A 12,190-nucleotide genomic window follows, 5' to 3' on the forward strand; every position below is an offset into this window, starting at 1 on the left:
TGGAAGCAAAATATGTTAGATTATGGCATAAACTCCCACCAAGAAAATCCCACCTTCTTCTTTCAACATATTTATTATACACAGTATTCATTTAACTGCCAATTTGCCAGACGACTCTATGTTCCAACAAGGTCAGGGCAAGCCTCCACTCTAGCCCCAGTCCTCATAGCACCTCTCACATCTTCCCTTAACCTCTCTCTACCCAACTCCCAACTCTCCCAGCCTGCCCCTAACCCTCAGCTGGCACAACCAACATTATTTCCAGCACCCACTTCCTCCCTCTGCATCCTCCCTGGGGAACATACAACCTTTAATCTCATGGCTTCAGCTATCACATAAATTCAGATTTGCAGTACCTACCTCTGTCACTTTAGATGTCAGGATATTCTACTTTAAGTAAAACTCTAAAAGAAGAACCTATGTACCTTTAAACAATAAAGGAAAGGATTGGCTACAGTTCAAACCTACCTATGACTGCCTGCCAAATTCCTAGAAAGACTGGCATATATTGGGAAGGAGGGGATCAAGACAGAGTTAGCCTATTTTGTGTGGTATGTTTATTTATAAAGAATGTTAAAATAAAAATGAGTAATCTGGGTTTCCTCTCTTTTTATTTCCTGTGTCTATCCTCTGAAGAGGGTAATAAATAATGAAATGTCCCAAAGAGAGGCAAATGAAAAGGCCCAAAATAACACAAAATCAAGCTAATCCAGTCATGAAGAAAAAACAGAGGTTCTTAATCTGAGCAGAAGCAGGTCTCAAGGTCCGAGATTCTCTGAAAATGTGAGCAAAGTTCTGAGTGTGCATGGATCAATAATATACCAAGGAAAAGGGTGCGTAGCTTTCATCAGATTAAAAGGGTATAGGACCCAAATAAGGACTACTGCTAAAATGAAACTCAATTTAATTACAAAGGTAAAGAAAGGTGATCTGTTTACATGATAAATATCTTTTAAGACACCAATGACTGCAAGCATGTAGTTACTAGGTCCACTACAGCGCATATCTGTTAACTCTGTGTATCTTCACAGTGTGATCTTCACCACAACTTGCAAAGTGTAACCACTCAGCACCTTCTGCTTCATTCTGTTCCGTGTTCCCACTGCAATTCTTCCAGCATAGTTTTTTAATAGCAAGTGTATGACTTTGGCTAAAACAAAGATAGAGAAATAATGGAATTAATATATATTATGACCATAAAACATTTTACTGTGTACCTACCACATATTAATTTAATTAGCATACTCTTACTATTAATGGTGTAAACGTATAAACAGGAGCAGAAGTCAGAACCTGAAAATTAAAACATACAGGTTTTTAAATACCATCACTAATATTTTAGCAACTTACTGGCTAATGACACCACCACAAAGAGTGAGAAACAATGAATTTCTGTCAAATGTTGTTTTAACGATCAGTGGAATTCATGAAATAGCCATTAAAAAGTCAGTCTTTCAGATAACATTATTAAATGTACTTTTTTTCTAAGAATTTCAATTTTACAATATATTCTTTTGATGGCTTCTCTTATTTTTACTGCTGGGTAAAGAAAGACAATGAAAGATTTATTGAATTCCCCAGTGAAAGAGTCCTGGTCTCCAGCGTGATCTCTAACTGCATGACCTTGGGCAAGACAAGCATATTAATGCTTCCTTCACCGCCCCCCCCAAACCCCAAGCCCCTTGAAAAGGCATACCTGGAATGCTACCAAACATAGATTAGTAATAAATCTTTATGAAAATACAATATCCTCTATAAATGTAACCTGCAAATTAGTTCCTCAAACTAAAAAGGAATAAAGTGAAAAACTTAAGTAGGTTTTCAGACAGTAAACACTAAAAACAATAATAGAGCACACAAACTATACTTTCAGACCCTGAGAGTCCCTATCACCAGATGCACTCTCATGATAAAAAGGTAAGAATGAAGCATAAACCTTGAAGTAATGAAATGCATTTTTAAAATCAGCCCACCAGAACCTATGCAACCAAATGACTGTGTGCCCTTGCAAGTGGCCACTCGGGGAGGTTACAACACTGCTGGGCCACAAATGTTTTCTGAAATTCTTCTAGAGGAAATGCTTCCATATTATGCAGACTATGACTTGATATCTATCAATGATATCTCATCTTCCTTTGAGGATGAATTTGATCATTCAAAGCAGCTAAAAGTCACTTGGAGGTGAGTTTTATAAATAAATATGAATGGCAAGCTTAAAAAGCAAATGATCAAATGGGTAATACCATAAAAGGTATTGTATAACAGGTTTTCTTGTGTCACTAGTAAGCTAGTTCTGAACATAATTTGTAAAGAGGAATTCCAAGAACATTTTAAGTGACAGCAACACCATTGGAATTTCATTTACTATTGATCAATATTAAAGTTCTTTCATTTCATTAGAAGAATGATTTGAAATAGTGACATCATTGAAATAACCATATAGCATATTTCTTCCCAGGAGAGTTACTTTGAGGGACAGTACTTATTTGGCTCTATAAGCTTTGAGATGATAGGTTTCTTTTTTTTTGGTAATGTCCTTCAAATCCAGCATATTAACACACCACATTTAGAAGATAGGGGCTTGGGAACCAACCTAAAAGGCAGTGTTTACCTATACCACCCCCTTTGTATGTTAGTACTAGCAAAAACTTTAATTTGAAAGGTACTTGAAATTTGGTAACTGGAATATTAGCAATCCAAATAACACAACACGCTAAGTCAGAATTAGTTCCATTTTGCAAACGCTAAATCATCATACTGACAAAAAAAAAAAAAAAAAAAAAAAAAACCACCTTAAAATGAAAAAACTCAAATTCTGTACATGTCCCCTTCCCATGCTCTCTAAGGGGTTTCCTGCCAGTGTCCCCCACTGGGGCCACGGAAGTGGTCTGCACACCAGGTCAGAGGCAGAGCAAGCATTGTGGGCAGGCAAGGCGAGAAGAAGGAAGAGAAAAGGGAGGGTTGCCCAGGAAGAGAGAAAATTTCAAATGCTTAGAATATGGAATTTCATTGAATTTCTTCCCTCTTCAGTAAGCCAAAAGCAGGAACTAGTTCTGCTATACCTAGCATTAGAGAGGTGGGAGAGAAGCCGTGGGGACATGGTAATAAATTACTAACAAATACAATTATAATGAACACTAACATGCTTGGCTGATAGGGAGACAAGCTCTACTGGATGAAATACCTTATAAAAGACATGTGCTGGCCCAGGGTGCAGTGGCTCATGCCTGTAATCCAGCATTTTGGGAGGCTAAGGCTGAAGGATCACTTAAGTCCAGGAGTTTGAGACCAGCCTGGGCAATATAACAAGATCCTATCTCTACAAATTTTTTTTTAAAAAATTAGACAGGCACGGTGGTACACACCTGTAATTCCAGCTACTCAAGAGGCTGAGGCAGGAGGAGTGCTTGAGCCCAGGAATTTGAGGTTGCAGTGAGCTATGTTCATGCCACTGCACTCCAGCCTAGACAACAGAGTGAGACCCCATTTCTTAAAAAAAAAAAAAAAAAAAAAAAAGATGTGCTCACAAATCTCTCTCCATTAAGCATTCTCAATGCCTCATTATGATATTGTCATTTGAAATTTTCAACAGTATGAATATATGAAAGTAGAAAAAGCCTACACAGAATGCTATTAGTGACTTTTTTGAAAGTTTAGACATTTTTAAAGAATAAATTGGGTAAAAAACTAGATTAAAAATGATCCCTGCTGTTTAGGTGGGTGGGGGTAGAGAGAAGGTTGTAAACAGCAGGTGCTATATGCCAGTTTAGGTGGCAAAGGTCGTGCCCAGGGCATAAGGCTTGGGGAGCACTTGCTGTGCCTGAAATCCAGTCATGGGCTGAGGGGCACCCAGCAATTTGCTCCATTACAGGATCTGAGATGAAGTGTTCAATCACAAAGATGTGGCTACCAAAGCACAATCCATAATATTTCCAAAAATCACAAACATTTTGAATTAAAATTTTTTCCCAATAGCTGTGACTATACACATATGCCACATGCCCACCTAATTTTTACTATTTTTTGTAGAGACAGGATTTCACTATGTTGCCCACACTGGTCTCGAACTCCTGGCCTCAAGCAATTCTCTTGCCTTGGCCTCCCAAAGTGCTGGGATTACAGGTGTGAGCCACCAGGCTTGGCCTTGAGTCACATTTTATTAAGAATCTACTATAGTTGAATTCTAAAACACATCATTATAAAAATCACTTTTGTATCAAATCCTTGTTTATAAAAACAATATTATGTAAACAAGAAACTTGGTCAAGCAACCTTTTAAAAATCAAGTGCAATATAATAACAAATGTCAATTTCAGGAGATTACCACAGAACAAAGAGGTACCACTTAGTGGTAAACCCTCATCCCTCTTCATGAAAATGTGGCATAAAATTTTTTTACTAAAGACTCCACAACTTCTACCTAATCTGATGGAAGCAAAAATAGGAAGAAAATACCTTTGACTTGTTTCTAAACAGTGCGTCCAGTCATTTATTTCTGGAACTTGATCAGTCTTTTTCCACGTATATAAGCAAATCTTGCCACACTCCAATCCTACTGCAACCACGTATCTGTTTTTCAGAGAGGGAGACAGAGTCTTTCATTTAGCATGAATATCTGTTATTTCCATCATCGCTCTAACGTAGTTCTTCACAGTGTTCCCAACTGTCCCTGGCTTACAAAAGATTCTGTTTCAAGGCATCAGCCTAGGACGCATTGCACTGATGTACAGCATCCCCAAGGAGCCTCTTCTCTACAGAGGTTGCACACAAGTTGACCTCTGCCCTCTGGTGGCAAAGCCCACAGGCCAGTGTTTCCCTGGCTGGCTGCAGGGACCCTTGTTCCACTGAAAATGCTTGTTATAGAAAAGAACTGCAGTCCTGTATGTGGTGACTAAGAACCTTCACATGACATTTGTAATCTCTATTCTGTCATTCTGAATCGTCAAGTTCTAACAATTTAAAAATTGTTATGAGAAACACAAGTATTTTAAAAAAATCAGCAACTCAGTAGCTAAGAGAACCCACAAATGAAATGATAAGAGGGCTACATTGAGAAACCAAGCAGTCTTCTTAAGACAACATGAAACTAAGCCCCACACAGAGACTGACCGTTGGGAAGAGTTGAGCGCTGGGCAGATGCTGACAGCCGTCACGGCGCCCCCCACGTCCAGGACTGAGGAGCAGGGGCCAATGTTGTGCTCAATGCAGTCATCGCCAGAGTCGCATTCACCCCAGACAACCACCTAACACAGATGACACTTTGTAAAGCTTTCTCTTTGCAAGGTTTCTAGCAATGCATTAGAGAGCTTCAATGGCAGAAGTAACACAAAATATTTGCTTCAATGGCAGAAGTAACACAAAGTATTTTAAAAAATGCAGCATTTACATTTGTGTATGATGTTCCAGGACTTCAGGGCATTTCAAACTCCAGAGAGAAGCCACAGTATAGCAGACATGGATCTCTGGGACTTCAGCTACTTACATGTGTTGATCCAAAGATGGACTGTCCCTGCCCAGAGACTATCGGGATGTCCAGCATGCCTTTTTCACTCACAAATTGATTTTGATCCAGTTAAGTTCAATTAGCCATGTCCTCACTGAGGGGGGCTCATGCATCTCCCCAAGAAGGTTACCACAAAATTCATGGGGACTCATCAAGTCGCTAGCTCTTCCTCTACACCACCCATTTCTTGGGGAACCAACTCAGCTATCAGGAAGACCTAACCCTGATGATATCCCTCATAAGAAATGAGGCTTCCCTGGAAGCTCACACCTCAATGGTATGAGACTGGTCACAAAGAAACGGAGAGGGAAGTGAAGCAGAACGCAGGGCCAAAGCAAGATTCTGAGCAGAAGCTTTGTCCAAGCAAGCAGAAGCATGTTTTTGAGCATGTGCAGCAAATGCTGCTTTGTCTGCTGCATCCCTGACCTTCCCTGAGCACGGCACTGGACCACCTTCTACGGACATGACTGTGGAGGACAGAAGCAGTCCTGCTTGCTCAGCATCTAGCACGGCATAAGCAAATGAACAACCAGAAAGAAATGAATAGGCAAATGAACATGAGAGAGGGTCTGAGAGATCCGGTAGAGGCTGACATATAAGTGCTTCACCTGAGTGCTGCCATACCTGTGCTAGCCTTCCCTCCACTTCAGCAATCTGTACTGTGTCTAGGACTAGACAGGGCAGGGAGAGGAAAGGAATGCTAAACTGTCTGTAGGAACTGCAGAAAAAGGAAACGACGCTTTAAAGAGTATGAAAACAGAGGAAAGACCAAAGGTCAGGAGGACATTTCCCAGAGAACAAAGGTGAAAGTCATGTTCAAGAGCATATTGCTAGCTAACTTGTTTTGATTTTCTTCCCAGTTTGGATCACATTCTACCCCACTTCTACCACAGAATAAAAAGGTAATAGTCATTCATTATAGAAAAAAATGTTAAATTCATGTAAATATGAATCAGAAAACTAGAAATTGTTTTTCCCCTTATGCTCCCACTGCCCTCCTAGTGGGAGAATCTTGATCCATTTCATTTACTGCTCTTCTTTCACTGGGACTATTTGATGAAGGTCTTATGTCTGAAAGCTCTTCTCTTCATATTTTTGATATTTCAGAGAAATGATTCATAGAATTTAACAAGTAATAAAAGTCTTTTTTATGTATGTATATGAAAAACACAGAAGGGACTAAACCTATTTTCTTTTCTTTAACCCAAACAGAGGCTGGATACATAAACTGATTTTTAAAAGTTGTATCAGAAAGGCAGGATTATGTGGTTTTTATTCAAATATACCTATAAAAATATTATTTTACATTTGAAAAAATATTAAGTTTTTTAAAAATTACCTTTTTGTCCCGACTCCCAGTGAAGAAATACTTGCTATCAGGACTCCAATCACAAGACCAAATAATTCTACTGTGCACAGATGTAATTTTGTTGGTAAAAGCAAATAGACTGAAAACTGGGTCTGAAAGAAATACATGCACACCACTGACAAAGCAGAGAAAACTGGTTTTTTACCTCTTAGAAAGCTATGTTTAAGTGCTCTGTAATCAATTTAATGTGTGACTTAGTAATCAATTTAATATGTGCTGACTTTTGCAACAGACTGAGGCCAGGCAACTGACCCCTCTCCAGAAGGCTGTGAGCTTACGGTATTTTTCTAGTAGGGAATGCTTTTACATTGAGTAGTCCCTCTCTAGTGAGTCATGACAAACATCTTCCAGATACTCAAAGTTCAATTTATAGCTATGGAAGAAGCCTGAAGCAATTTAAGCTTATTCAAGAAGTAGTCAGATTTGCATATTAGACTACAGGAAAAAAATGCCTTAATATTTTCCTTGTAAGATTTAAATGTAAGGTAACGTCTAGCCCTTATCTTGTACTAAACCTAAAACACATAACTGCTTATGAGGAGGGAATGGGAATGTATCTATTAATCCATAATCTAGAAAGACACAACAGATTAATAAATATATTATTAATATCATTTTAACTTCTTAAAAAGCAAACGTTGCATGGTAGGAAATCACTATTGATACAAAGGAAAATAGTCTGTTCCAACTCTTATTGTTGAGTACGTTTTATAGTCCTTGGGTATTCTCATTCTCTAAAACACAAGATACTAAGGGACTAGAAATATAAAAATTGTATGGAAGTCATATCAATGGAAGAATAAAAAACAGGATTAAACAACACAAATATACTTTTTGTGAGACAAGGTTTTGCTGTGTTACCCAGGTAGGGCTCAAACTCCTGGGCTCAGGCAATCTTCCCACCTCAGCCTCCCAAGTAGCTGGGACTATAGCCATGTGCCACCAGGCCCAGCTCACAAATATACTTTGAACACTCTCTAGAATCTACCCACCAAAAGAAACTGGGAGGAATAGGAATAGGCCACTGCTACAACAACACTAATCTTTTACTCCTTTCTGTTTTTTCAATTTATGCCAGGCTCAGAGTAGAATGTGAGTAAGTAGGCTAACACCTTGCCCATGGGGCATGTCACCCACAGAAGGGTGCCTAACACGACCTTCCCAATGATCAAAGTGACAGGGGAGGGTAGGAAAAGGCTAATAAGAATAATGGTCCCTCCAAGTTTCATAATTTAAAATATTACTATATTTATATTTAATAAAAGTTCAGAGAGAAGAAACCACTCAACCACAAGTTTCCTTAGTTGTATCTTAGTTATTCCTGTCCCATGATATCCTAGCTCAGAATATGTCATCCAATTGGTTTTGTGGTGGCATTCTATTAACATAACCATTTGCAAAATTTAACTTCCTACACATAGATTTGTGTTTTTCTTTAACTGATATGTCTGAACATACACCATCCTGACTAAATAATCGCAAGGAGGCCAACTCAAAGATCACCTCCATGTAAATCTTACAAGGTCAAGCCTTCCTCAGTTATCTAAGAACTTTGAAAGGCTTCACAGCCATGAGGCTCTGCCCTTTACCTTGTTATCTTTCTCTTAACCAAATAGCTACTTAATGTGGATAAAATGGACCTAACTATTTCACTAATAACCTTCCCAATCAGAAGGTATTTTACCAAACTCAGGTGAGATTGTATCCTGCCTTTTCCATAATGACCAGGTTCGATCTCTGGAAACAGCTAGTAAGAACTTGTCACTAGGTGAGAAGGCCATCTGCGTGACAGTCAAACTGTGGAAAACCAAATTCTGCACCTGTTTCCAAGATGTAGTGTTCCAAAGAATGATAGCTGCATGCTCTTTCTTAGCTGCCTGTAGGAGAGAAATGAAACAAATAAAGTAAAAAATAAACTGCAAATAAAACATTTATTAAAAATAATATATTATTTCTATGGGTATAGTTTATGTATTTGTTTAAATGCAAAAAAAAAAAAAAAAAAATCCTAGGAGATAACATACTACAACCAGGCCTATACTCTGGGAAGAATTAGAGAAGACTGGGATTAAAAAAGATGAATCATCAGGACTGATGTTTTAACTTTTTACAAGAAGAATACCTTTATGTATTAATTGCATAACTAACAGTTTAGAGACTTCCATTTCTGGTCAATATGGGGTAACAGGGACCAGATACTCTCTTGTGTAAAAAAAATCAAAAGCTAGACAAAATCAAACGATATCAAACAATGAAACCAGTGACCTCAGCTTAAATCTTATTAAATCAGAAACAGAAGAGGAAATGTAACCTAAGAAGAAAGGAAATAAAAACAGAGCAAAAATCAATGAAACAGAAACAAGAAAAACAACAGAGGAAACCAATAAAAATCAAAAGCTGGTTCTTTGAGAATATCAATAAAGTCATCAATTTACTGTTTAATTTCCATAATACTCCCTTCACCAAAAGAGAAAAAAAAAAAAAACCAACAAACCAGGGGAGGGTTGAGACAGAGAGAGAAGGCACAAATTGCCAACAGCAGGAATAAGAAAGGTGACATCACTAGAGATGCTACAGATATTAAAAGGATGATAAGGGAATATGATGACTAAATTTGTGCCAGTATATTTGACAACTAAGATGAAGGGACAAATTCTCTGAAAGACACAATCTATCAAAATGAACTCAAGAAAAACTGGATAACCTAAATAGTCTTATTTATATCTGTGAAAGAAAATACATGTAGTTAAAAACCTTCCCACAAAGAAAACTCCAAAATCAATTGGCTTCACTCCAGAATTAGTTGGCTTTACTTGGGAATTCTACCAAAAATTTAAAAAAAGAAATAATACCAATACTAAGAAAATTATTCCAGGAATTTCCTGAGAAGATACTTTCTGAGGCCAGCATTACTCTGACACCACAACCAGAAAAAGCAATTATGAAGAAAGAAAACTACAGAGCAATATCTTTTATAGCTAGATTTAAAAGTTCTTAAAATTTTGGCAAATTGAATTTAACAATTTATTTAAAAGACAATGCACTATGAGCAAATGGGGTCTGATTCTAGGAACATAAAGTTTGTTTATCAATTGAAAAATTAATCAATATAATTCATGATATAAATAAGCAAAAAAGGAGACAGATGAAGAAAAAAATCTTTGGTAAACATCCATTCCTTATGAAAACTAGGGATTGTAGGAAACTTCTACAATCAGATAAAGAAGAGACACAAAAAAGCTACAGCAAACACAATTCTTAATGGACAAAGACTAACTGTTTTGTTCCTGATATAAGAACCAAGCCAAAGATTTCTGCTGTCACTACTTCTATTCAACATTAAAACACCTGTACAGGCCGCGTTCGGTGGCTCATGCCCGTAATCCTAGCACTCTGGGAGGCCAAGGTGGGAGGATTGCTTGAGCTCAGGAATTCGAGACCAGCCTGAGTGGGAGCAAGACCCCATCTCTACTATAAATAGAAAGAAATTAGCCAAACAAATAAAAATAGAAAAAAACTAGCCAGGCATAGTGTCATGTGCCTGTAGTCCCAGCTACCCGGGAGGCTGAGGCAGGAGGATCGCTTGAGCCCAGGAGTTTGAGGTTGCTGTGAGCTAGGCTGACGCCACGGCACTCTAGCCCAGGCAAGAGAGTGAGACTCTGTCTCAAAAAAAAAATTAAATAAATAAAAATAATAAAATAAAATACCTGTACATGAAAGGAAGAAATAAAACTTTCTTTATTCATAGACAACATAAGCAATTATGTGGAAAATCCTACAGTATCTACAATAAAGTTAATAAAACTAATAAATGAGTTACACAAGGTTTCAGGATATAAGATCAGTACACAAAAACCAAATGTATTTCCATATGTCAGCAATGAGCAATCATTATAAAAAATTTACAAAATGATACATCTAACAAAATATGTGTAAGACCTGACACCAAAAACTGCAAAATAGTCTCAATAATGTTAAGATATTAACATTGGATTTGCATCCGTTGAAGTATAGAATAAAAATAAATAAAGAAAAAAAGAAAAAAAGAAAAGGCAAATTAAAAAAACAAAGATGTTAACATTGGAGAGAACCGAGTGAGAGGTATATGGGTATTCTAGGTACTAATCTACATTTTTTTAAATCTAAAATCATTTTAAAATGAAGGGTTAATTTTAAAAAAATCATTCCTGAGAAAAATTAGAGGCCTAAATAAATGAGAGGCATACTGCATTCACTTGTCAAAATACTCAATATTATTAAAATTCTCTCCCAAATAGATCTATAAATTCAATGCAATCCTCATCAAAATTCCTGGAGGTATTTTTGTATAAACTGTCAAGCTGATTCTAAAAGGCAAAGTAAATGACCTACTACAGTCAAAATAACTGTGAAAAATAACGAGAGAGTTGGAAGACAATTGCTTCTTAATTTTAAGATGTGTTATGAAAAACTATAGTAAATAAGAGAGTATGATATTGACATCACACCAAAAAAAGATCAACAGAACAGAATAAAGCGTAGGAACAGACCTACATGGATTTGAAAGTGACTTTTTGACAAAGAGCAAAGGCAGCACAGTGATAAAGGGACAGCGTTTTCAACAAATGATGCTGGAACAATTGGATATCCACAATGGAAAAAAATCAATTTTAATCTATACTCTATGACAAATATAAGAATTATTATATCACAGGTCTAAATGAAAAACTTAAAAATCTGTAAAACTCCTAGAACAATACATAGAAAATCTTTGTGACCTTGAGCTAGACAAAGATTTCCTAGATACAACAAGAAAGACACAGCCCAATATAGAGAAAAACTGATAAATTGGACTTCACCAAAGCATAAAACTTCTCCTCTTTGAAAGACACCAGGAGAATGAAAAGACAAGCCACTGGGGAATATTACCTACATACGCACATATCTGATAACACTGTATCCAAGGTATATAAAGAACTTTCTAAAACTCAGTAAATAAGAAAACACTCTAATAAAGAAATGGGTAAAAGATCTGATTAGATTTTCACCATATTTCCAAATAGGCAGAAAATTAGCACATGAAAAGATGCCCAACATCATTAAAGAAATGCAAATTACAGCCACAATGAACTGTTAAACACCTCATTGTTAACACCTAGAATGGTTAAAGTTAAAAAGGCTGAACATACCAAGTGCTCCTGAGGGACTAGAACAACTGGAAATCTAATACTCTGCCAGTGGGATTGTAAAATGTATAACCACTTTGGAAAATAGTGTGGCAATGTCTTAAAAGTTTAAATATATATCTACCATATCATCCAGAAATTGCACTCAGAGGT

The 12,190-nt window shown here is 37.0% G+C and overlaps 1 protein-coding gene across 6 annotated transcripts in view; it reads right to left on the reverse strand.

Annotated features, from left to right (window-relative positions):
* Positions 1–627: 627 nt before the first annotated feature.
* The window catches only part of ELP2 (elongator acetyltransferase complex subunit 2), a 36,883-nt gene continuing 25,320 nt past the window's right edge, over positions 628–12,190 (reverse strand). For all 6 annotated transcript variants that reach the window (XM_069468102.1, XM_069468103.1, XM_069468097.1 and 3 more), the window contains 5 exons: positions 8,557–8,749; positions 6,843–6,964; positions 5,110–5,243; positions 4,456–4,569; positions 628–1,150 (listed from right to left, as the gene is read on the reverse strand). In XM_069468102.1, the coding sequence (XP_069324203.1) occupies positions 994–1,150; positions 4,456–4,569; positions 5,110–5,243; positions 6,843–6,964; positions 8,557–8,749 (720 nt within the window). In that variant the 3' untranslated portion in view covers positions 628–993. The remainder of the gene's footprint in view (positions 1,151–4,455; positions 4,570–5,109; positions 5,244–6,842; positions 6,965–8,556; positions 8,750–12,190) is intronic.

Source organism: Eulemur rufifrons, chromosome 5 (genome assembly GCF_041146395.1).
Source record: "Eulemur rufifrons isolate Redbay chromosome 5, OSU_ERuf_1, whole genome shotgun sequence".
NCBI classification, from domain to species: Eukaryota; Metazoa; Chordata; class Mammalia; order Primates; family Lemuridae; genus Eulemur; species Eulemur rufifrons.